Consider the following 26,301-nt stretch of genomic DNA (forward strand, 5'->3'; position numbering starts at 1 on the left):
TTCTATATTAATTTTTTTCTCATTTATTGGGGTACCTGTGAATTAAGAAAGATGTCAGAAAACCTGATTTGAGGACTCTTGAAATCAGGTCTGTTATGGTCTAAGGTTTTTCCAAGAATAATTTACACCCTCATACAAATATTGACACAAAGTCCACTTACAATGAAAAAGGGGGTGACTTCACGATCAACGATGGATGTTATATTAATTTCACCAGTTTTTTGATTAATAATGAAGATTCCATAAGGCGGCTGATCAATCCCGACTCCAGAGATGCGATATGTCACTTGCTGGTTTGCGGCACAGTCAGAATGAATCTGTACAGAGACAAAGGTTAAGACATTACAGCGGCTACATGGATTTCTACATGTGCTATATGACAACCGTTTTCCCTGAGAACTGTTGAGTGTGCTGTCTGTGACATCACTTGAGAAGTTTTGAAAACAGGGAAATATACTTGTGGTAGGTCCATGGTCAGTGTTGTATTATTAATGGCAACTAGCAATGGAATTATTTTATTCCATTGCTATGTCTTTTTTTTAATTTTTGTTTTTGTTTTTTCGAGATAGGGTTTCTCTGTGTAACAGTCCTGGCTGAGCTTGAACTTACTTTATAGACAAGGCTGTCCTTGAACGCACAGAGGTCTGTCTGTCTCTGCCTCAAGAAACAAGTATCACCTGAAGAAGTCTTTATAGGTGTCATGCATAGATGCCATAATCATTAAGCATTTATAGTTTTATTTTTGTGTTAGTTTTGAACTCTACGCTAGCTCTTTGTCTACAGTAGGTTATTTCTTACCTTCTTAGAGAATTTTATAATGCTGTTATCACATAATGTTGATCTTTAAATTAAAAAAACTACTTTAAAAATACAAAGATTCAGAAAAAATATTTAAACAGATTTTTATAGTAACAAATTATTTGAAGGTTTTAATTCTGAAAATGGTAAAGAAATAAAATGGAAAGAGCTCACTCCAATAAAGGATCAAAGTCTGGCCTTTTGTCCAAATAAATATTGCATGAGCATAAGCAAATCTTACAAAGGTGTTGCCACATCTCTCTGTATGAATGGCTGTGTTTGCATCTGTGTGTCTCTGTATGTCTATGGCTGTGAATCTGTGTGCATGGAGGAAGTAGTTTCCTGAGTTTGTGCTTTTGTGTACAAAGAAAGGAGGGCAGGGAAAATGATAGAAATTTGAGATTATCAATGAGGCATGCTTTGAAGGCTCATACAGACAAGTAGGAGTTAAGCTCTAATAGGTCACAAAGTAGAGAGCGCCCACACGCTGAGCAAGTTGAATTCTAAATTCATCTGTAAACTATGGTTTTGTGGGAGTCTAGTATAACAAGTGTTCCCGTGCATCACTTCTGTCAATGAGATGAAACAATGTCTGTTTACCCAAGTGCCCAGCTTCAGTGGTTTAAACCTTTAGGAATTTTAGTTTTCATAGTTTAAATGGGGAGGAGCTGTTAGGTCATAACTTTTCGGTAGTACGAGTGCCCTTCCAGAACTGTGACCCTAGCCATTGGGCTGTTTGGATTCATGCTTTGGGGTTCACACTTACTTTGGCAATCGGGTTTCTCTTTGAGTTGTCTTCACCTTCCCGACAAGCTGCCGCAAACTTGATCCATTCACGTTTCTGCCTTTTGATGGAGTACCACTTGGTACCATTTTTGACATTATAGTCTCTCGCCTTGAATAGATAGAGTAAAATAAGGTGTCTATTAACAATGATTTTTTATTGATATTCCACTGGAGATTTGAGAGAAAGAGTAATCATGTCAGGAAGAGAAGATGGTTAAATGGAAAATTAAGAATTTTGATGATTTTAACATTTGCAATAGTAACATTGCAGTAATTTTATAATTAGAAGAATGCAGTTTTTCTTGGGTATAAGTTGTCATTGCTAATCTGTCTTTCCCTTTGGTCTGTTTCCTCTCTTCCTTTCTTCCTTGCCTCCTTTTCTCTTTCTTGATTTTATTTTGTACTGTGTGTTTATTATGTGATTTCCAGACAGGGTTTCTTTATGTATCTCAGGCTGGCTTCTATCTACAATCTTCATGCCTCAGCCTTGGGAATTCAGGGATTAGAGTTAAGCACTACTATACCTGGCCCTTTATTTTTTAGTTTGGAAAAAAAAAATAGATTTGTTTTTTTCTTACCTGGATTTGAAATTCACTGTTAACTTCAAGCACCACCTGCAAAAAGCAGTTGCAATAGTTTATTTTTAATGAATGTGTTCAATTCTAGGTTAATGGATAACTAAAAACACATAACAATAAAACCAAATGGTGCATGTGTGAGCTAAGTTAATGGCAGTAGATGCTCCTTAGCTGTTTTATTCCTGACTAGGGAACTTCTCTCTGCAGTAAAGCATGTACTTTTGAATAGAGCTCTGCTGAAGTTTCAACTTTTGAGTGTTGCACAGAACTTGTGCTGAAGTATCAGGATATATTAAATTATTTTTAACCTAAAAATTGCAGTAATTTCTTAAAACACCAATATTCACATATCAAAGTAATGTGTCTGTATACTTGTTTAAGACATGGAAAATATATCTTTAAAAGTTGAACTTTTTTGCATTCGTTGTTTTAAATTGCATTGAGGATCATTTAATACTAGTGTACACCTTTAAATTTTGTAAATATCTTTTTACATAAGAGGTATGGAACTTGTAATTGAGTTTTTTCATAACAGCAAAGCCTGAAACCCATGCACATGATCAGATGTTAGCACTGGTATTAAAAGCTACAGTGTGCATTAAAATATGAATATTAATAATTTTAAACATGATAATTAGTTTTTCACACCTGGTTTCAGTTTCATCCTTAAGGAAAATATAAATTTCAGTTCCCAAGAGGAAGTTTTGAAAAAAATGTCAAAATGAAAAAGTTAAACAAACACAAGAGGAAGTTTTGAAAAAAATGTCAAAATGAAAAAGTTAAAGAAACAAACATATGTTTATGGTCAACATGAGTAGTGTGAAGAGAATTTTTACCCATGATGCTCTGTCAGTCACTTCAATTGTTACTATTGCCATTAAGTTGATGATAACTAAGTGCAAGGCAATGTGGCCAGAGAACTCTGTCTGTCTATCTTCATCACAAACCCAGTAGTGGCCATTATTGTTATTTCCTTTATACAGGAGAGTTAACTTATGCCAAAATGCAATCTCATACAGTTCAGCCTAAATATGTGTTTATTTTACAATCAAGTATAAGATAGCCTGTTTTCTCAAAAAAATTTATTAAGTTAAAGATTACCAAGAATGGATATTATATCTTTGAGAACTTCAAAGTTGCTGTTTTGATCTGGCCTCACACTATTCTTATTAGTTCCATTTTTGTTGTTTATGCTCTGTGTGTGTATTTGTGTCTGTGTGCGTGCTTGTACGTGAGTGTGTGTGCATGTGTGTGTTTATGTGCTTGTGTGCGAGTGTGTGCATGTGTGAGTGTGTATTTGTGTGTATGTGCGTGTGTATGTGTGTGTATTTGTGTGTGCATGCATGTGTGGGTGTGAGTATGTGTGTGCATGTGTGAGTGTGTGTGTTTGTGCAAGAGTGTGTGCTTGTACATGAGTGTGTATGCATGCGTGTGTGTATGTGTGTGTGTATTTGTGTGTGTATATGTGCATGTGTGCATATGTGTGTGTGTGTTTGGTGTTGAGCACATGTGTTTTCAGGTGTGCAGAGGACAGAGAATGACATTGAGTGTTCTGATCCTAATACTCTCAGCCTTATTCTCTTGATTCAGGGCCTCTCAGTGAACCCGGAGAGAGGCTGGTGGCCATCCAGTACCAGCAATCCTGCTGTCCCCATCCCCACAGCAGTAGGGTCACAGGCATTTGTGGCCATTCCAGCTTTTCATGTAGATGCTGGACCTCAGATCCTCATGGGTGAGTAGCAGCACTACTCTCTCGCCCCGGACCATCTTCCCAGCCTCATAGGTGCTGCTCATATAGAAAGAGCAATCACAACAACAGTTATACACGGCCACAAAGGAGTCCACGCAGTCTAGTGGTTAGGGTGTCCAACTGCAGTGTTGTCTATGGAGCCGAACTTGGTACAGAACTCCCCTATTCCAGTGAGTTCTCGCTGCTGTGGGATTTGGGGGCACTATTCTCGAGCTCTTGCTTGTAGGTGGGACAGGGCTTCAGAGCTGCCTTATCTCTCTCTATGGAAGCATTTCTTCATAGCTACAGCTCTTGTTTTCTTGTTTACTCATCTGCTATCTGGTATTGCACTTCCCTTCCCGGAGTGAAGCGTCAGTGCCTACTGCTTTGGGTAACTAGCCAGATGACTAAGAACTCTCTACAACTTTACGAAGCCAGGTCATCCTCTTTCCCATGAGAAGCAGCTTAGGCAAAAGACCAAGTAGGTTTCACCACAGTGTCAGACTCACAATTGGATGGGTAATTAAAAAACCACCTAGTCTGCTTTTTAAATGTGGTGGGTTGATGAGTTGTTTTTTTTTTTTAATCAGAGTCTAGAATAAATTCAGATACAAAATATCAGGCTTTTACAGACAAAACAATAACATGGAAAAATTATTGAGTAGTCAGAAAAGGATATATATATATAGTGATTCTCTGAGTTTTATCTCATTTGAGATGTGTGTGGACAGACCACACACAAACACTTTTCCAGGTGTAACACCAAATCCTTGGGTGCCGTAGAAGGATGCTGAAGAATTTTGGTCATGGGAAAGGCATGTTGAAATTATAGGTTAGAAAGATTACTTGGACAATAGTCTGTAGGGGCAATGGGAAGACTTAGAAATTACAGTCTGAAGGCTGTTGGGTCTTCTGCACCAATTAAAGCAGAGGTGAGGAAGAGCTAAGTAGATGCAGAGGCAGTGGGAGCCACAGAGAAAGATCAAGGGGAAAGATTCTGGAAAGACAGGATCCACAAGGTGAGAGAACAGATGGGATGAGAGATAAAGAGAAGGAGTGATCCCCAGACCTAGCAGTCCAAAAGAGGCCACAGGTAGGACAGTGTTTGAGGTGCTGGAGGAACGCCACCATTGAGAAAAACCTAGCTTGGCTATAATGTCCAGGTGCATCCACTCTGGTAGAGCTGTTGAAATCATGGAAGAATTCCATGCTCGTAAAGCGCGGGATGCAGCTAAGAAACAACCCGTGGGTGCGGGTGGCACAGGGAACTCCTGCCTTTGTTTAACTGGGAATCAGTGGAAAGTAGGGGTGTGGAGAGGTGGGGCATGGCTTGGTGGTGGTGGTTTTGAAGGGTTAAGAAAAAGGGAAAGAGATACAGAGAGAAAAATAGAGAGGAAGGAGAGAGGACAGGAAGAAGGGAGAGAGGAAGGGGGAAGGAAGAAAGGCAGGAAAGAAAGTGTGCCCTACGGATCGGAGGAAGTAAAATGATGCACAGATGGACCAGAAGGAGCACTGAAAGACCAATGCGACGTGAATGTCCCGTGATCTTCAAAAACTGAACTGTGTAAAATTTGAGGAAATCCCAGAGTGTCAAGTCCTTTTAGAGAACATTTTCAGCTAGACAAGGCAAAGACTGGCCCTACCAAAAGAGAACACTGGCTGGGGAGGAAAGGAAGACATACAGCTTCTTTCCTAGGAATTTTGTTGACAAAAGAGAAGAGAAAGACAAAATGAGTTTTAGGTGTGGGAATTAGTGAAAATTTTCTGTCCTAACTCTGGCACAGGCATGGCTTTTGTGTGTGATGATGATGGGGTAACTTGGGCTCAGAAACAATCTGGATTTTGTGCAGTGTTCCCAGCAATGGCGATTTCCCTTAGAGACAGGGCTTGTCACAGTGTTTAAAAAGACCCTGCTCTCTTGCCCACTGGAAACTTAATCTGTCTGTGACACAGTGTTGTCACAAACATTGAAAACTAAATTCTCTTGGAGCCCAAAAGTTCTGTAACAACAGTAAATAAAACTCATCTCAATGAGCCTTTCTAGTTACACCTGCTTCACAGCCAATCAAAATATGTTTATTTAAAAGCCATAGGATGCACATTCTTGACACTTTCCGTGATCATCCAGCTAAAGTGAATTTAAACAAGTCTTTTGAAGTTAAAATTTGTCTTTTTCACATCCTAAATTTTGACTTGAAGGGTAATTTTTATGAGGAAAATTTGATATAATATTTATATTTTTATAATATATATTTCATAAATTATAATTTTATAATATATATTTTATAATATGTATAATATATAAATATTATAACATTTAATAATAGTGAGGTAGTGGCAATTTGTGAACAAAATGTGAACTATTAGGTACATCACAGGGATAAGCTATAAAGAACAGGTAAAATAGAATTTATTTCTTTACAAAAAATAAACAAAACAACAACAAAACCCCTACTTTGTCTTTCTTTCGGATTTCTCTGACAAAGGATGTGATGTTTGGAATGATCATAACTCAATGATTTCTCATATTTATTCATGAGTTGCTCATTTCTTTGACAAATGTGTGTTACAAATTCTGAGACATCATGATGGCATTAAAAGGGTGGTTCTCAACCTACTGGTTGTCACCCCTTGGGGTTGAATGACCCTTGAAATGGTCTGTGAATAGAGTTCAAATATATGATATCCTGCATATAAGATATTTACATTATTACTCATAACAGTAGCAAAATTACAGTTATGAAGTATCAGTGAAATAATTTTAAGGTTGGGGGTCACAACAACATGAGGAGCTGCATTAAAGGAACAAGGCATTAGAAAGAATGAGACCCTGAAAGTTCTGGTAGGCTTAGAATGAAATGTCAAGTGGGTGCAACACTCTGCCTCAAACCATTAGGGAAAAGGCAACATGGTTATTTCCACACTGATTACCTGGAGAGGATAAATTTTCAAGTGTGTATGGGAAAAGAATTTCGAGCTATCCCCAATTTCCCTTTTGGTGTTTCTGTTCTGTGCGGTGAGACACCGTGGATCCGCCTTGCATTGAGTGTCTTGGTTGAGACAACCGTGAATGACACAAAGGTTCATCAGACATGGAACTTGCCTTCAAATGGCTTAGTGTCAAAGAGTTGCATAAGCAGCAATCAGCTGTTAATTTGTAGGGATATGATTCTAATTAGACAAGTATAAAAGACTGTACCCCATGCTTGTAGAGCAATTAAGGGCATGGATCGCCAGTCATTGGCATGAGAAAAGTTGGACCTGTCTAGGTCCATTACAAGAGTTTGCCAAGCATAACTAGGGTGGGCAGCATGACCCAGCACCCTGGAGGGTGTTAACTCAGCTGAAGGAGCAGAAGAAACCCAACCACAATGCCCAGCAGATCAAGCTTCCTGCCTGAACATTAGACAATGTCTCTTGTGACACCAGGATGTTGGTCACAGGGTCCTTGTTGACTGCAGAGTAGAGAAGCATCAGAAAGTAAGTGATGTACACAGGGACCCAAGTGTCCTTTGTCTGCATTCTCCTGCTGCTCCCAAGATGCACGTCTTGATTCATGCCCACAGCATGCATGCTTCACTTCAGCTTTTCTTGTCACAGAAAGGCCGTCTTTCACACTGTGACGGCCTACTTCAGTGGTGATGGGTGTGACTCCCCACTTGTGCAAAGTTGGAGGACAATTTTACTCCTAAATTTTCAGTGAATAAAGAAAGCTTTCACAAATACCACATCTGTAGAGACGAGCCTGCTTCACTTCAGTTTCTCTCACTAACCAGAGGAATAAACACGGATTTCATTTCCTATAAAATATTGAGTTCAAATGCTATCCTCTGCAATACATAGCAATTTAAGATATGTATAGATAAACATCAAAGTTTCTGGTGAATTGTCTTCTGTTTGGTCTATACTAGCTGTTTAGTACTTTTTTTGGTGTCAGTGAACGTAAATTGAATAACTTACTTTATCAGGTTCAAATAAGCTCATTAACTATGCCATAAATGAGTACCATTTTAACCCCTGCTTGTATTCTTAAAAAGTTTAACAAAGCTCAAATTGTAGGGTTATTTTATTGGGTGTTGGTTAATTGAATGAAATAGTAATCCCATAAAATTCTCATAAAAAGAGTAGACCAGAGCCTGATCTAGTGGTGCATGCCTATAACCCAAGCACTTAGGAGGTTGAGACAGGGAGACCTGGAACTTAAGACCAACTTGGGCTACATAGTGAATACGGGGCTAGCCTGGACTGCAGAGTAAGATCCTGAATCAAAAATTTAAAATCAAGCAAAATCCAAAGCTATGATTAGCATTACTTTTGTTAAAAGATAGGAGATTTTTCTGTTTTTTTGAGCTTAATCTGCTTCTGTTGCCTCTATAGAAAAGGATGTCTTCTGATTTGTATTCATGTTTAGCAGAGTAATCAGATGTGGCAAATTAGCAGGTGATTTTTCCCACAATCACTAGAGTTCTCAGATCTTACTGTCCTTCTCAAGGAGGCTGTGGGTTCCCTTTCATAATAATCACAATCATCTGCACAGATTTTTTTTTCTGTTTGGTGCACAGGTGTAACAGTGTTCTCTGGAAGGAAAGGATTATAACTACTCCCTCTATGTAGATAGATAGACAGACAGACAGATAGATAAATAGATAGATACATGCATACATAAATAAACACATACACACATACAGCTAAATGCATATATACATACATGGATGATAGATAGATGGATGGATGGATGGACAGATGGATAGATGGAGAGATAGTTATCTATCTATCTACATACATACATACACAGACAGATAGATACATACATACTTATACACATGGATGGATGGATGGATAGATGATAGATAGATAGATAGATAGATAGATAGATAGATAGATAGGGGAAGGAAGAGGATGATGAGAAAGGGGTGGAGAAGGAACAAGAGGAGGGAGAAAATCAACCCATGCCTTCAGCTTGTAGTACTGTAAGAGATGTGAGCTACCATCTATCCAGGAGACTTCTGAATTGGTAGAAAACTCATGCAGCAGCCTTGGTCCATTTAGGAACAGTTTCTCTGCCTTAGTCTCTCTGGTCTAACTTACTAATTTGGGCAAGGCTTAACGCATCCACTTCCACATGTGCTGAGCAAGTCATGCAATATACCACCAACACATAGTTGCCAAGTTCTTTAAGTTGCTTTCTATGAAAAGACTACCAATTTAAACATCTTAAATATATTTGCATTTTTTCTAAATGTTCTTTAAATATCTAACATGGATTTTGATCTATTTACTTTGAACAGCGAAGAATACAATGACCTTTTTTTCACCTTTTCCTTTGGTAAATACAAACACACTCAGTGAGGCTAGGAACAGAAAGCTGGAATTGCAAAATCATCTTCTAAAATTAGCAGTGAAAACAGGACCTTCAAAGAGTTCAAAAATGAAACATTTTACCAAAAATATCCTATTAACTTGAAAATAAAGCATTTTAATTAACTATAGTAAAAGTTTCTAAAGATGGGCTGGCAAGATGGCACAGAGGTAAAGAGCATGTACTGCTCTTCCAGAGGACCTGAGTTCAGTTCCTGGCATGCGCGTTCACTGAGTCACCGTCCTAGAGCTCCAGCTCCAAGGTACCCACACACTTCTTGAACACATTTACACAGACTCACACATGTAAGTGAAAATAAAGATACATATTGTAAGGCACTTGAGAAATTTGTGTTAGATTCCACAGTAAATATAGTCACAGACTCTCCCTCTTCCCAAAATCAATTCATAGGTGTGCATGCATGTGTGCGTGAGCATGCGTGCGTGCATGCATGTGTACACACACACAATCCAAGCTTAGAGAATAAAACACAAATCCTCACAATTTTCTCTCTCCAGGCAGACAATTTTATGAGAACTTTGACAGAATGATATATTTTGTTGATAAATGACTAACAAGGAAATAGGCGTTTGGAGGAATTTCGTAAGTTGTGATTAATTAGAAATAATCACATAAATCAAGAAATAAAGAATTACTTATTAATTCAATGAAAATTAGCACATAGGTACTGCATTAGTGAATGGAAGCACTACAATAAGCCTTAAAGAGTCAAATTTATATGAAATTTAAAATTAAAGTATTTCATTATTTAGCAATAGACAGATATTTCTGTGGTCAAATGACATGCTATATAATACTCATCGATCTTTTCCATAGTCCAGGTAGTGACATCAATTGAACCTAAGAATCCATTTAAAAACCCATTGAATAAAAGTCACATTTGAAGGGCAGCTTAGAACTAAAACTTTTGAGAGTCACTGCTCACCGTCTCCCTGGCCTTTTCTCACTCATTTCTGGGAACTGAACCCAGGACCTCATGCATGCCAGGCAAGTGCTCCACCACTGAGTGACATCCTCAGCCCTATGACCCCTCTTGATAAACAAACTGAAATCCAATTAGCTAGCATACAGCAAACCAAAACTCTAACTTGTTGCAATACGCACCCAACATTCCAGTTCAAAAATTGAGCAAGTAAAAACAAATAAGAAACACATGCTGCCAAAGCTGGAGGGGGATCTACCTGGACTTGCCTTTCAAGGTTCCATTTATCCTCCCGTGAACTTTGAGAGACCTTTATTGCTGAGCATGAAACTGATATCTTGGTGTGGCACATTTATCAACTCTAAGAGAAAATGAATGACCCGTAGGGGGGCAACAATAAATAATTGCACTGCATGGTCTGACCATCAGTGTACAACTCTGTGCAATATCCTTATTGAAGGTCAAGGGCAGCAACAATTACACTTACCCCTTAATTATGCTCATCCCCTCACCTGCTATATTAGCTATAAGTCTCCTGTACTATCAGGTTTTGAAATTAGCAACGACATTTTAATTCAAATTGTAAAGATTTTGGTGTTAGTTGGATGGAGTCTGACATCTGGAAGGAACAAGAGTGCTAAGATAGCGAGGCTCGTCACTCACAGCTACAATTCTAGTGTATATAAATTCTTTCTCGGCTGTAGAACACACAGTCAGTCTGTCAATCAAACTACCCAAAGAAGGGGAAAGTGTTTAGATTGAAACCCACACACCTGGAAAGTTTAGTTCCAAAGCCCCATCCCCACCAACAAGAGCTTGAACAAGCAAATACAGCAACTTGAGGACTTTCTTAAGTTTGAATATTTTCCCAGAGTGACCAAGCAGTGTCTGGAATGTCAGAGATGTGATATGATGAGTGGACACTGGGACCTTAATATGATCTGGAGTCTTCAATTAAAAAGAGAAACACCGCTTAAAATCCCAGTTCATAAAAACCACCTTGTCATTAACATAAACTTTTAGTGGTTTAGCATAGAAGTGCCTGCAAATAACCCTCTCTGGCAAGCCCTGTTTGGTTATGCTGGGCCTGGAGGGTGGAGGACGCTTTCAGGAGAATCAGCTTACCTGGAAAATGAGAAGCACTGCAGCTATTCTGAGGGACTGCCGGTCCATCGCTGCCACTGGATTCAGTTACATCCACGACCAAGGGAGTTTTGTTTGTTCTCCTCTGCTCTTTTTCTTTCTCCCACTCAGCTAGTGTCTGATTAAAATAATTTCCCAGTAGATGTTCTTACATGCAGGCTTTGAGGTGTTTCTGCCTTCCACTGGAGAAGGAGGGAAGGTACGTATAACCAGTCTGGATCCCCACCCTAAAAACTTGGGCTGGTCTCAGTGAAATGCTTGACAAGATCATCATTGCTCCCAGGTAAAAACTCAGGGACACACCCTCCTGCCAGCTGAAAAGCTGCTCTCTATGGGGTAGGATGTGTCTCTCCTCCACTGACAGCAGACAGTATGGGGGCTACTGTTCATGCCGAGGGCTTCTTGGCTGTTTAGAGGTTAGCTCCTCGTCAGATTAATAGGGCAAGTATGTTAGGAGTGTCTGCATCATTCATAGGCTTGTACAGTTTATGTTCAGAGCCAAACCCTCAGGTCACAATAGAAAATTATAAGCTTTTCATTTTAGTAGATGTTAGGAAAGATGCAGCGATTTCCTAAGTTGTTAAGAGAAAAAAATTGCTAATAATCAGTGAGGTATTTTTTTTTTAATAGCATTTCCGAACAGACAAGACATAACTCTTACCGTCATTTGGTTCTCTGTGACCTGTCTAAGTCCGGGGAGGCCTCCATCTTCCCTCTATGGATTTTTTACTCACTCCTCTTTGAGAGCCTGTCCTCTGAAAACACAGTAAAACAAACTTGAAAATTTAGCCAAGGCAGATTTGAAGGAAACAACCACAGCCCCTAGTCAAAATCCTGTTGAAGTCTAGTGTTGAAATTCTAATGAGAACACGGAAGATGCACTTCAGGTAGGTGGGTTAAAAGTCAGGCACGATTCCCGAGCACAGGGCCAAGACTCTGCACAGTGAGCCAATTAGAACACAGGGAATGGCTGCCCACACATGCAGAGCTGCAAGAGCCCGAGCTTAGCCATGACCCACACAAGGCAACGTTCAAAAACTCTGTTGGGAGATCTTCACTTAAATACTGTCTCGGGAACCCTGTTGGAGCTGGTTATCTTCGGGGTTTGCTATGGCACTCTGAAGCAAGACCTGTGTGATAATATGTAGATTATTGTCAGAACATACTAAACATGTCTCAGGAAAGAGAGAGCTCTCTGGGGGCCAGTCTACAGAATGCTGTCATTCTGCCCTTGGTGTGTGGCAACAGTTACTTGATGGTGGTTTGAAGTGTCACCTGGCTCACTGTAGCACTCAGAGGCGTGGATAAAGGGGTTCTGTGTTTGCAGTGAGTAAAGAGGTTTGTGGTAGGGATTGGTTGGTGTGAAGAAAGAACATAGGAGAGGAGCCGACCACATTCCTCATTAGCAAATGAGAACGAGTCCATTGGTGACACTCCAAACTGTGACTTAGCTTGAATAAGGCATTAATGTGGCTGGAGTGACAGAACCCTCACTGGGCACGCAGGACAGGAGGCCTGGCTCTAGGAGGCTGTCGGTGACAAGGGGATGTTCTTCCACCTGGAATTCCGGGCTCAGTGCCAGAGAGTGCACGGACCTTCTTCATCCCTTGAATTATCTTCCGCTGAGCCCATCCCTGGATCCACCTTAACTTAAGGCCCTAGTCCAACAATGCCAACCAACCAGATGGTTTGGGGGACAGCAGCTTATCTAGCAGCTTTCTGGGAAGGAGGTAGGGTGGAGCCCCAATCTTTCTGAGTAGTGGCAGTCTAAACAGGAGAGCTAGCTACATCAAGCAGAGTGGGGAGAGCGCTTATGAGTCATCACTTCTCTTCCTTTGCCTCTTGTCTTTTCTTTTTAGCTTTCTATGATGTCTAAACTTCTACAATGCAGAGCTATTCTCCACTCTGTACAATACAGCGGCTACTGACTGTTAACTGCCTACTGAGCGTTTGAAATGGGCCCAGTGCAAGTGAGGAAGTGCACTGATTTACTTAGTATGTGGCATAGATAAGCATTTGTACCCGTGTTCTACTTTTGTTCCCGTTTCCAACTAGCAAAGCTTCTTTACATAGCCCAAGACGGCCTTGAACGTAGTGTCTCCTCGCCACAGCTTCCCTAGAAGGGGGCTTGCAGCTGTGTTCCACCATATCCGCTTACCCTTTGGTTGCCTTTCCTTTCAGGAATTCATGAATCGTGGGCCCAGACCCCTTTCCTGACTGTGTACTGCTCCCGTGTCCTGAGGTGGAGGAGAGAAAATATCTTGAAGCGGACTGTGTAGTTCTTTCGTCTCTTTATGTGTTTCCAGTTCCCTCAAGAGGCTCTTTCTCTGCAGTCCCTTCCTCACTGTGGTGGGACCCTTACTAACTTGCACCTGTCCTTCACACACTCCAAATTTCCACTCAATATTGACTATGTAGGAGTATTTCCTTTCACAGAAATTTTAGAAAATTTGGCAGGGGGAGAGGGTATTTTTGAGTTGGAGTTTCCCAAATGAGCTGACCAAGTTCATCAATGGTATCAGAATTTTGGAGAAGGGATTTTCCTTTTTCTTGATAACACACTGTAAACTTTAGATGCCACCTCAAGGGACAACATTTTCTCAGCAAAGTTGGGATAGCATAACCCTTTCTTGGAACACACACGCACACGTGTGTGTGCACACACACATGCACACACACACACACACACACACACACACAAATCCTTAAGGATAATAGAGTTTAATGATCTTGAAATCCATTGGCATAATTAATGGAATCCCCTGCTTCTCTAACCTCGTTTTCAGAGTGCCCACAGCAGGCATCACATTCAGAGAAACCTTTGAGAATTTGCTATTTTGACATATGTAAACCTCTAGCTTCAATATGTGTCAAAATTACCCTGCCCAGCCCTACACATTGTCTTAAATAAGACGGCAGATGAGGGGATTTCAACCACAGTGCTACATGAACACAGCCAGCGGTGGAGGCCTGTCCTTCTGAGACTCAGGAGGGACAATCAGGACAGATGTTCTGTCATCCTCAGCTACACAGTGAATTTGAGGCCCATTCATAGGATTTGATTTACATCTGTCCCAACATTCCAGTGATAATAGTGTTTCATAGTTCTCACAATGAGATGATCCCTTAATGAGTTAGCGTCACACACAAAGCTGTCTGAGATAGGCGTCTCTACTGTAGATGAAAAGGACTTCATACATATGTAAAAAATAAAGTGAAACTTTATGCTTCATTAGATTACTAGTTCAACAGAGCAGCTTTGGTAGTCGCTATGGGGATGTTCAGGGAAGTTTAAACAGGATTAGTAGAGAAATAGTATAAGGGTTATTAGGGTAGGTCACGTTACATATTTATTTATACACCCACGTATATATCATATATGCTTAGTTATGAAAGGAACTCTTGTGATAATGTAAATTCCTTCTGGTCATTCAACAATTAAAGTAGATGAAATAAATACAGAAGAATCTTAGCAACTCTTAATGCTCAATGATAGCATAAGGTATTCTCTGTTATTTTTGTTTATTTGAACTTTTCATAGTAAGATAAAAGTAGTAGAGTAGGCATGAAAACTTATAAACTTAGATCAAATCTGGCTCTCTGCCCGTTTTGTCTATAATTGGAATGCACCAGACTCATGGGGTCTTCCATAGGGTCAATGGTAACATCATTCTGCATAGGCGGAATGAGTTTGGTAGGGATCAAGTAGTCTGAGCAACTTAAAAATAACCGTTTAATCTTATAGACAGTGGTGAGTGATGCTTGCCCAGAATAGTGTCATTAAGGGCTTGAGGACCTCCGTGAACAGGTAAACGATTTACTGCAGAAATTGTTACCTTTGCTGTGTTTTAAAAACTCAGTTCCCACAGCATTTCTTCAGGATTTCAGTGGTTGTGGGGGGAGATAAATACAGAACACAGAAGTTCCCATTTATTTACCATTGGTTAGAGTGTGAACTGGTGCTGCCCCTGTGGAAATCAGGGTAGAGGTTTCTCGAAAACCTAGAAGTAGATGGACTGTATAACCCATATATACCATTTCTGTGCATATCCCCAAGGGATTCTTTACCAGCTAAGGAGCTGCTTCTCATTCATGTTTATTGCTGCTCTATTCCCAACAAACAGGAAATGGAAATAGCCTAGTAATCCAGACCCTGAAAAACAAAAGCCTCATGTTCTCTCTCATACATGGATGCCAGCTTTGACTCTTTAGATATGTGTGTTTAAATCAGAGTACATATAGAAGTCAGGAAATTAGTGAGGCCTGTGGGAGGTGGATTTTGTGGGAGAGGGCTAGAACACAGGTATACTATGAAGAGGAAATGGGAATAATAGACAAGGAAGGCCTAAATGGAGTGGGGGTGGAAGGACAGGTTAGAGGATGGAGTTTGGGAAAGTTTTAACACTTAAAATCTTTGAAAAATTCATACGGAAATCTACTGTTCTGGAAACTTCACAAAATACGGATCTATATTGAGGGAACTGTAACTAAGATAGTGACAGACCACTTTATTACTGGATTTAAAATTTACTCCATAAGATGGGACGGACTCATGTGGGTACCATTAGCTGAACCAAAAACCTCTGACTGGCAAGGTCCATAGGTCATAAAACCTAATGCTATTATTCTGCTAAATGGTTATAGTAATAAACTGTCCCCCTAAGTTCTTACCTTTATACATGTTTATCAGTGCATCTCTCTCAGCCTTCATCAAAGTATCTTCCTTTTACAGTAGATGGTCATTAGCACAGAGACACAGAATTGGTCACATGTTGGGACCTTATACTCATGAACATGTAGGAAGCACCAAGTGGACTCAGTGGATTAAAAAACAAAACAAAATGAAAATATAAGAAGCTAGGAGTGATAAGTGATACAAATAATCGAGGAGGAAATGGAAGGCAGGGAAGGGATGATGATTTGATGAAAACATTATAAGTGTGTATGAAATTCTCAAACAATAAAAACAAATTTTGCGAGGTTCTCATCACAAAGATGGTGATGATTTGTCTAGATCTAAAAAGGTTTAGGGGCATAGTTTCCACATGAAGGAAACTAGCTGAAGAAATTTGCAGGGGAGATTTGGGGTTTTCCGTGATGACCGCACACTCACAACAAATGGAGAACAAAGGCAGAAAGAAATGTTATTTCCCAGGCCGTAAATTATGAGAGATAGCAGGGCTGGCAAGGGGCAGAGCAGAGACCAACTCTGAAGGGATTGACGGCCCTGCTGAGGAACGTGTGTGATAGTCTACGGCATTGCGAGCCACTGTGAGGTGTTAGCCTGGCAACATTATGTTTTATGAGCTTGTCCAGGAAGCTTTGTGAGAAACAGTTAGGAAAGGGACACTAGGGAGCAACATTGGAAGCAATCATAACAGTTAAGGCAATGAACCTGAGCTAGGAAAGGATGCTGGAGACGTGATGAAGTTGATACAGATGGTCCAAATGGAGCTTCCATGGGAGTAGAGGAGAAGGAAAATGAGGGTATGGGGGAACACTTTTGTTCTTTAGAAATTAGATTGAAAGGGAAGATAAGTGATTTTAAGTATATTAACATTTTGTCCTGTTAGCCTTTCTGTCTACCTGTCTCTTTCTCCATGTATATATTTCTTGTTTTGATTTTGTTGAAAGATTTGAATATAAGTTGAGGGTAGCGTGTTACTTTAATTCCAAGTGCTATACTTTTTTATCTTTTAATAACAGACTTTTGCTGCATAATAATAGCCTAAGTGTCTTTGATGCAAGAAGTATCAAAAGAAAAATGATGCTTATCACCCCTGGTACATTGACTGAAAAAAGAATTCGCAAGATCCATGAGCTCGTAGGACTCCGGGGATGAAAGTGGTGAAGGAAAGTGAGCTCTCACTCAGAGATTACTGTCGGCTGAGAAAGACAGGGAAAACAGACTTAGAACACTTTGACATTGTTCTTCACTTTCATATGAAAAGCTGTAGTGTAAATAAATAGTATGGTCAGCAAACTAAAACTTTTGCATCATAAAAACAACATTGCTAGTGTCACATTATTCAAGTGGAGGAGAGAGAATTCAGTTATGATACAGTGTATAAGGAAAGAAATACATGCCAACAAAGGACCAATTGGGAGAGCAACCTGATTCTGAGGGAAGCTAAGAAGAGTGGGGAGCTCACGTAATAAAACTTGAAATCTCCTCAGGGACATGGAGGCAACATAAATTTTAAAAACTTGCTCTGATGCAGAGAAACTCAATATTGCAAACAGATCCCAAGTGTGTGTGTGTGTGTGTGTGTGTGTGTGTGTGTGTTAAGAAATGATCTCCTGTCTAAAACAAGGACTACTTGTTAGTGCTGAGAAGCATGGTGGAGCTCTTAGAAGGAAATTAGGTTACTCCTTATACCATAGAAATCTCCAACACAGTAAAGACTTCGCTGAAATAGAAGCCCACACTATATTCCCTGCGGAAGCTCAAGCCAGACTCAGTCCCAGCATGGGGAGGGCAGGTGGCCATGAGGTCTCACTTGTAGCTGAGGGGTATTGACAACTGACAGCAGCTGGAGGCAGAGAGTTGGGTTTCTTTTCCTGTCTAGTCCCAGGTAAACTGCTGCACTCGGTGGCAGCAGTTTGTACTTGATGGGTAGAAAGACATACAAAATAAAAGGATACAATGTTGAGTGGGTAGGAAAATGGGGTGGATCCAGGAAGAGTTGGGGGAGGGCTGAGTATGCTGAAAACATAAAAAGTTATCAAAGAATTAATAATGGTTTTTTAGAAACCTACTATAGAGAAAATAACTCAGTGAAGATTTAAGTACTTTGAAATGTGGATTGCCCGTGCAAACCCAGAACCCGTAAAGAAAAGGCTGGTGACTTTTACCAACATAAAAGCTGAAAGAATCTCTGGAAAGTAAACATTAGAACAGAAGAAAAGTAGTAAATTAGGGCAAGATCATATACATGTGTAAAATACAAAGGTACCATTTCCATAAAACAAAATGAGAATTTACAAGCCACCAAGGAAGTCGACGATCCAATCACAGGCAGGAGATGTAACTAGAGATGCCCCTCAGCAGGATGCATAATGAGTAACAGGCAAAAGGAAAGATATTTGACCTCAGTCAGAAACATAAAATAACACAGACACCAAAACAAATAAGAAGTGTCTCACCAATCAGAGGAGCCTTTAGCATCAAAACATTAGACAATACCTTTGCGGAAGAGGATAGGAAACCCGGGAAGTACCTCCCTGCACGTGAGAATTAGTATTGGCTTAATGTGTTTGGCTGGAAATTTGACAAAGTCTAACAAAAATTAAAAGTGCAAATTCTTTGTTGCAACAAGATTTCAAATTATATTTTAATGTTTTTCTCTGTGTGTGTGTGTGAATGTGCACTGAAACCAAAGTGTCAGATACCCATGAAGCTGCTCAATGTGGGTCCTGATAACCAAACTGAGGTCTCCTGATGCAGCAATTTTCATGCTCTGAATTTACCCACAGGTGTAGCAGTTCATAGATTATAAATCACATATGAGAACATTGCTGCATTGCTGATAGAATAGTAAAAAATTATAACAACTTACATGCCAATCATAACAGAGCTGGCAAAATAAATTGTTGTATGTTTGCTTAATGGAAAGAACTAGAAGACATATCTAGTTACCAATAGAGGAAGATGTTCATGTTATAGTAATTGTGGAAACTGAGACAAGATAGAAATGAAAAATATGTTTTGGATACATATTTATATATGCTCAAAACTTTTCTGGAACTTTTCACATAAAGCTTCATATAGGACCAAGGGAATGAACACTCTTATTTTATAATAAATAATGGAAATATTTTATGTTTCATGGTTATCATTCTAGTGTGGCATAAGCAGGCAGTCATGTTGAATGCCCATCTGCCACAGAGAAGTCTTAGAAGATTGTCAGTTGAAACGTGCTAGTGAAATTGCACAGAGGAAGAAACCATCGAAAGAGGACCTAGAGAGAGGCAGAAGGTGGTACCTGAGGGGAAACTCCTGCTTGCACTTGCCTAGAGAAAAAGTCAGCAAAGAAGAAGAAAAGCTGCTGCAAAGGAGTGCTCACCAGCTTTGTCCAGCATAATTTAAATCTCAGGGCTATAACACAACGGTTTCTAGAAGAGTTCAGAAGATCAGAGAACCATGAGAGCGGAGCCGCCACCTCGTGTGTGTGTGTGTGTGTGTGTGTCTGTGTGTGTGAGCACCTGTGCAAGCTGCATGTGTTGGGAAGGAGGCCGGAGATCCACATCCATTTTCCCCTACTGCCCTTCTCCCTGTTGTTTGAGACAGGATCACCCCCTGAGCTAGAACTCACATGTTTACTCTATTGACTAGTTCGGGAGGCCCAGAAATCTGTGTGTCTGCTCCCTGCACCATCCCCAACACAGGGATGATGGAACTGGGCCATTACACTATGATTTTGTATGGTGGCTAGGAATGGAACTTAGATTATCATGTTTGCGCCACCACCATTTTATCCCCTGAGCCCTGTACGCAGGCCCTCAAGCATGAGCATTTTCCTTCTGAACTCTAGCTGTTAACTTTTTGTTTCTCTGCTCTTATATTTTCCATTAACCAAGCATCTAATGTGTCCCATAAGTGTTGGTTCTCTCTCAACTTATAGTTTCCCCTAAAAGTGATCTCACACAACACCAACCTACAGGATCTGCATTCAGAGCAGTCCTTTGTCCCACACACCAAACTGCTACATCCACAAGCCTCCTTGATAATTCTCTTAGAATTTGCAAATATAATTTGAACTCAGTGGGTCCAAACCTCAGGTTTTTATCATCACCACTGTGAAGACTGGGGATGAAGAGTACCATCCAACTATTTGTTCAAGTCAGAAGTTTAGAAAGCATGAATATTTTTTCCTTATCCTTTCATTTCGATCCATTACCAAGGTCTACTGATTTTTCATCTAAAACATCTCAAGTCATAACCCTTCTCTCCAGCTTGGTGTCTTAACTAAGTAATTGTGTTCCCACCTCTGGGTTGTTGATATAACACACTAACGGGTCTGCTTCTGTTGTGGTAAGTCTGATCTGTTCACCATACTAGTGACTGCAAGCAATGTCAAAGAGTAACCCCGAGATTGCCAGTGAAGAAACTAGCAATTTAAAAAACTCACAGACTTTTAGAATAAAGGGAAACAGGAGCTTTTGTTTGAGGTACGTGGTGCGTGATTGTCTAGCACCTTCCTGACTTCCAGGCTAAATTTATACTTCATCTTTATACCAAGTAAGAGTGACCATGGCCTTGGTACAGTTTTTTTTTTTTTGTAATTAACATAGAAAATAAGATAATTATATGTGTGATTTCTTAGTGTCTCTGGTTGCTACTGAACTGTTAAGCCCAGTTTCTGGAAACAAAGCAAATGGTACTGCTTCATAAATACTTTTGAACTAATTTACAAACGAACAAAAATAAAGTGAGGGTTCATGAATAAAACTTGCGCGTTTCAAATTTTATTGAGAAATATAAGCAGGTGAAATTAAGTACCTAGAAGCAACAAATGAATTTAGCCAGTTCTAGAATCAACTCGAATAATAAGAGGGTAGGCTTTGGAAAGGTACCCCACAGCTGGACTAAGGGCTGCTCCGGCAGGCTAAGACAACGGAGGTGTGATCGGTCTGATGAGTGCTGAATAAGAAGCAGAAGACATGAGGTCTCGAAGGGTAGAAGAAGACATGAGATGTGAACGAGACTCCAGGACAGCAGATTGCAACCCCCAAACCTTCACTTAGAGCTTACATGCTTAGAAGTCAGATCTCAAAAGGCATAGGGTGTGACTCTGAGAACCGGTGTTTATGGAGGCATGAATTATGTTCTGGAACATTGTGTGTGCTCCCTGAAGTGACAAGGTCCTCGGAGAAGCTCCTTCCTTCCCTTGACTTGTCTTGCTTGCGTGTGAATCCAGTAAGTGTGCACAACATATCAGTTAAATTAAGTCCCGTATTTTAGAAATTGATATCATGTTCCTGTAGTATTTACTTCAACTCTGCATTGTGGTAACCTCTATACAAATTTAACCTCATTACAGTTTCTTGAATGAATAAATGAATAACTGGTGTTTATTAAATCATCTGCTTTCTCATTACTTGGTCTCAAACAACAAGATGGGTGTATATAATGTGTATATATCCATTAGTATTATATATAACTTTTCTACTATTGATGACTTGAAGGATTCAGTTGTACTTGCAGCACGTGAGCAGGGAGTAGAGTCTGGCAATTATGACAAGGGTTATAGCAAGAAATCAGAGAACAGGTTTCAAAACATGTTTCTGGCTAGGCAGAAGGTTTTTTTTTTTTTTTCCGACTCAAGCTACTGCAAACATCATCAAAATTCCATGATACCATCAGCAAAGCGCTTTGAAACGCTGATGACTCACCTCTGCAAACTCACATGCAAGCCGCCCAGCTTGTATATTCTGAGTCACAGAGTGGTGGAACCCAGGCAATGGGAAGACACCCAGTGGAATCTGCATATAGTCAGAGACCTTGACGGTGGGACAGCAACGCCCAAGTCTATCCGAATCTTGGGTCTGTGTTTGCCATCAGCTGTAACTCAAACCAAACTCTAACCAAATACAGGCTATACTTATCACTGGAGATATGGTATTAAATGCCTTGTATAAAAAGCACATAGTAACTGCTTCTGAAAGCATACTGAAGGTGCAGATTTTGGGGTGGGGGTAGATTTTACATCATTCAATCCATCTTTTGAGAGAATGGGGCTGAAAAACTATTTAGATGAACTTTCTATAAAGAAATATATATCTTTCAAATTTGAAGACCTTTGATGTGGGAACAGGGTTGTTAGTAAGATGTGCAGCATGATGTCCTGGTATATCAGAAATATAAGGAAAACGATCAGAGACGGCTGATGCTGGGAAAGTCTCTATGTGAGCTGCTCTGGTCAGTTGACAGGATTTTCCACAGTGTGGCTGCCGCTGCTGATTAGAGGAAATCATCAGGTTCAGAGGAAAAACCGAAAGTTTGAATCTCTGTGAGGCTTTGGTCAAATCAATGGGTGCATCAGGGTTTCCTTATTTGAAAAGTGGACATTAATACCATGTTTAGCAGGCAAGCGAGGACTCACGGGGATTAGAGGAAGGGGTGAGAAACCATAATGAATTTGGGTAACTTTCGCAGTCTGTTGAGCTGAACTGAAACATGAAAGGAAGTGGGAAGAGGGAAACTCGTAGATGTGGTTATGATTGGTTTTAGAGCCAAAGGGACGCCTTGAACTTGATGATAGGTTCCCAAATCCCAAAGTGCTCTCATGCTCTTTATCTTACTAGAGCTTTCCAGAGCTATGCTGTGTCCTTGAACAAACTCAGCCTCATTTAACCTCAGCCTCGTCATCTGAGAATCTAGAAAAGGAGACAGCAGCAGGGGAGGAGGGGGCTCGGGGAGGAGGGGGCTAGGGGAGGAGGAGAATCATAGATGGGGAAAGATTTGGAAGAGTAAAGGTTGCCACTGACCGCCTGAGCTCTGCCAGCGAAGAGTGCCTGGGTCACTGTACTTCACGGAGCAGTATGTGTGATCTGCTATTTATCAAACACACTGAGCTAAGATCTGAGGATCAAAGTGAGGCTCGTGGACTCATTCACACAATCTGTTGGGGGAAATACATGGGGGTCAAAGAGAATTAAAATGTTACATGGCAATTTTGTTTCTTGTTTTGGTTGTTGTTTTCAAGACTGGGTCTCATATGCATCTCTGGCTTCCCCGGAAGTCACTCTGTAGACCAGGCTGGCGTTGGACTCTCAGAGATCCACCTGTCTTTGCCTCCCGAGTACCGGGAATAAGGGTGTGTTGGCACTATGCCTGGCAAATTCCATGATAGAAGTTTGCATAGAATTATATAGGAAAAGGCAAGGGGGCCACTAACCAGGGAGAAAGCCTCCCTGCCTCCCCAGAGGACTGGATGTTTGAGCCATGTCAAGAGGGAAGGGGAGAGGTTCTGTTGATGGACCTGGATGGGAGGGGGAGAATGTGTCACCCTGGAGAGAACAGTTGTACCAAGCCTGGCTAATTGGGAGAGACAGACTGGATGCTTGTTGGGATTAACCTTGCTGTAAACGGCCCTGCCTTCTTTATTCCACTGACACTCACAAGTGAACTTCCTTTTCCAGCCAGAGAGTGGGCTGCAGGAGCCTCACAGGGATGGCATGCCGCGTGGGCTGCATTCTCTTCTCTATCCATTTCCTCACCCAGATCCGTCCCTACAGGTGGCTTTGCAATCACTAGCAGCTTGCTCACTGCAGCCCACATCAGTTAGCTTTCTGAAGGCCAAGTATAACTTTCCTGATGCTTGTTCATTCAACAGTTGCTCTTTGTTCATTCGCTAGGCATCTTGGGACTCTCTATGACAATCATTTCCTCTTTAGCTCTGGTTGAGGGTGACAGTCCTAATGGTGAGCTTTCATCTCCCTTTTATTTACACAACTAGAATCCAAAATGCACTTTTTCTCTTTTATTTATTTTAATTTTTATACTCTATTATTTTTAATTGAGCTATACATTTTCCACACTCCTTTCCCTTCTTCCTTCCTCCCCTCTTTCCTTCCCACTCTTCTCCCAACCCCCCATGCCCAAAATGCACTTTTAAAATCAAGAATTCTTTCCCAAATGTTTGCTTAATGTTCATTACTATTACCTTTAGTCACAAATATTCTGTTGGGGGTGGGGTGAGCATCTTCTCAACCTGTCTCTGTGTGTGTGTGTGTGTGTTAGTGCATATATGTTTTTGGTGTGTTATGTGAAGCTCAGTGTGTTAAATACTCATTATCCATTCATGAATATCTTTTGTTTATTATTAAGACTTTGAGATGAAACCAGGTGTGATGGCAAATGCCCTTAATCTCCCAGCACTCAAGAGGTTGAGGCAGCAGATTTCTGGGAATCTAAGGGCAATCTGGTCTACATAATAAATTCCAGGGCAGTCAGAATACATAATAGAGAGAGCATGTTTAAAAAAAAAACAAATAAAACTTTGGGACCAAGAAGGTTTCTTATGCAGTGACATGTCTCTTGTGAAATGTCTACATTTTTTTTCTGATTCTAGAAATGATGGTCTTTTGGCCTTGGATTCTACCTTACCAATAACACTTTGCTCAGGTCACAGGTTTTTTTTAGATCAAGATTCTAAAAATCTTGTTAAGAATCAGTTTGACCTTGAGGGATGTGTTACTTCTTTAAAAAGAAGCCTTTTCCAAACCCACCCCTTTACCTGCAAGTTTCAGTTTTCTTTACAACTGAATAATATTCCATTGTCTCTATATACCGCATTGTCTTTACACATTGATCCATTGATGGGTATTTATATTGGTCCCATTTGCTATTATACATGGAACAGCAATAACCATGGAAGAGCAAGTGTATATGTAGAAGGTTAGGGAGAACTTAGGGCACTGCTCAGGAACATCTGGGTCAGATAGTTCTCATTTTACTTTTTTGAGAAACCTCTGCATGGTCTCATGTGCAGATCATAAGCCTATGAAGCATCCATGTCTGTGTGTTTAAATGGATGTGAGTGTGGATAAAGCCTAAAAATTTGGAAAGGAGACCAAGAGAGAGAGTTAAAACAGCTTATGAGGTAGTGGCTTGGGCAAAGGGACACATGAAAAGAGAAAAAGACAATTGGAGGCTATAAGTCGGGATCAGGGATGGCATAGAATGGGTGAGATTCGGGAAAGAAGAATCATCAAAACACTGAGAACGTCACAATGACATCGAATGCCTTGCACATATTTTTTTAAAAAATTTAAAAGAGAGGATGTTGCTGCTGTGGGCTCAGCTGTGCAGACAGAGGAGGCGCCTCTTGGTGTAAGGGGCAGCACAGATACTGTGTCTGCTTCAGGGTGAAGGCAGGTGCTCACTATCACACTCTGCCTTCGGGAATGCGCACTTGGAGCAAGAATCTTCGTAGATTACTGAAACGGTAAGGAGAACTTAAGAGCAGAGTAGTTTGAGGAAGTGGTAGGTTTGTAGACTTGCCAGTGTCTGTGAAACTGGTCATTTATTGATTCAGGAAGAAGCTAAATTCCTATTGTCAGGTGCCATGCTCTGTGCTGGGATTCAGTGTACTTATGACGTACTCATGGTCTAGACAGCATTGTTTCATATTTATATCGGTATCATTTGTTTAATAAGGTTTATAAATCTAATGATTAAGCTGGAAATTTGATGGACTGAATTGATTGTAAGGAGCCTTTGCTATCTTATGCTGCTCCATCATCAGAACCTAAATCATTGTTAGATGCAGATCTGAACATTGCCAGCTCACGATGTGGAAGAAAACATCTTAGAAATACTCCCAAGTATTTTCAGAGTGTGCCCTCCTTGTAAAGTCTTGTAAAATTAATAAAATACTAATTAAATCAATTAGTTAAAACTTTAGTCATTGAGAATTTGCTTGACAGATGTTATTGTAATTTGTGCTACCATAAAACTTTTATACAACTATAATGTCTATAATAATTATAAGAGAATTTTTATACATTAAAATGTGCAACTTCCTGAGAACCAATAGCTTCAGAACTTTGAAAGCAAATGGAGGAAACACATGGATTTAAGTCAGTTGGTGAGGGCTGGGGATGCAGTTCAGAGGGTAAGTGACTCCTCAGCCCACACAAATTTCCTGGGTTTGACCACATACACAACATAAACTGACTGTAGGGCTTGTAATCTCAGCAGGAGGAGGAGAAAGTTAAAGTCATCTTTGGCTACATAATGAGTTTGAAGCTAGCCTGGGATACATAACACTATGTGTCAATTAAAAATAATAAGATTTATTTTATTATTTAAATTAACAATCAAGGGTGAGTAACTCATTATTATTATATTTATTCATTCCATGGATATTAGTTTGATACCTAAACCCCAATGCTCACTTAGTGCAGAATACTCTATGGAAATTGATGTATATGAGAGTAAATGAGTAATTTAACAGAA

General features: G+C 40.2%; 1 protein-coding gene across 1 annotated transcript in view; it reads right to left on the reverse strand.

Moving 5' to 3' along the window:
- Positions 1-11,366, reverse strand: part of LOC121453552 (desmoglein-1-alpha-like) — a 28,721-nt gene extending 17,355 nt beyond the window's left edge. The window contains exons 1-4 of the mRNA XM_041660425.1: positions 11,319-11,366; positions 2,163-2,198; positions 1,565-1,693; positions 162-317 (exon numbers count right to left, since the gene is read on the reverse strand). Coding sequence (XP_041516359.1) covers positions 162-317; positions 1,565-1,693; positions 2,163-2,198; positions 11,319-11,366 — 369 coding nt within the window. The remainder of the gene's footprint in view (positions 1-161; positions 318-1,564; positions 1,694-2,162; positions 2,199-11,318) is intronic.
- Between the last annotated feature and the right edge of the window lie 14,935 nt (positions 11,367-26,301).

This window comes from Microtus oregoni, unplaced genomic scaffold (assembly GCF_018167655.1).
Source record: "Microtus oregoni isolate MIOR12 unplaced genomic scaffold, Mior012 000011F_ref0000422, whole genome shotgun sequence".
NCBI classification, from domain to species: Eukaryota; Metazoa; Chordata; class Mammalia; order Rodentia; family Cricetidae; genus Microtus; species Microtus oregoni.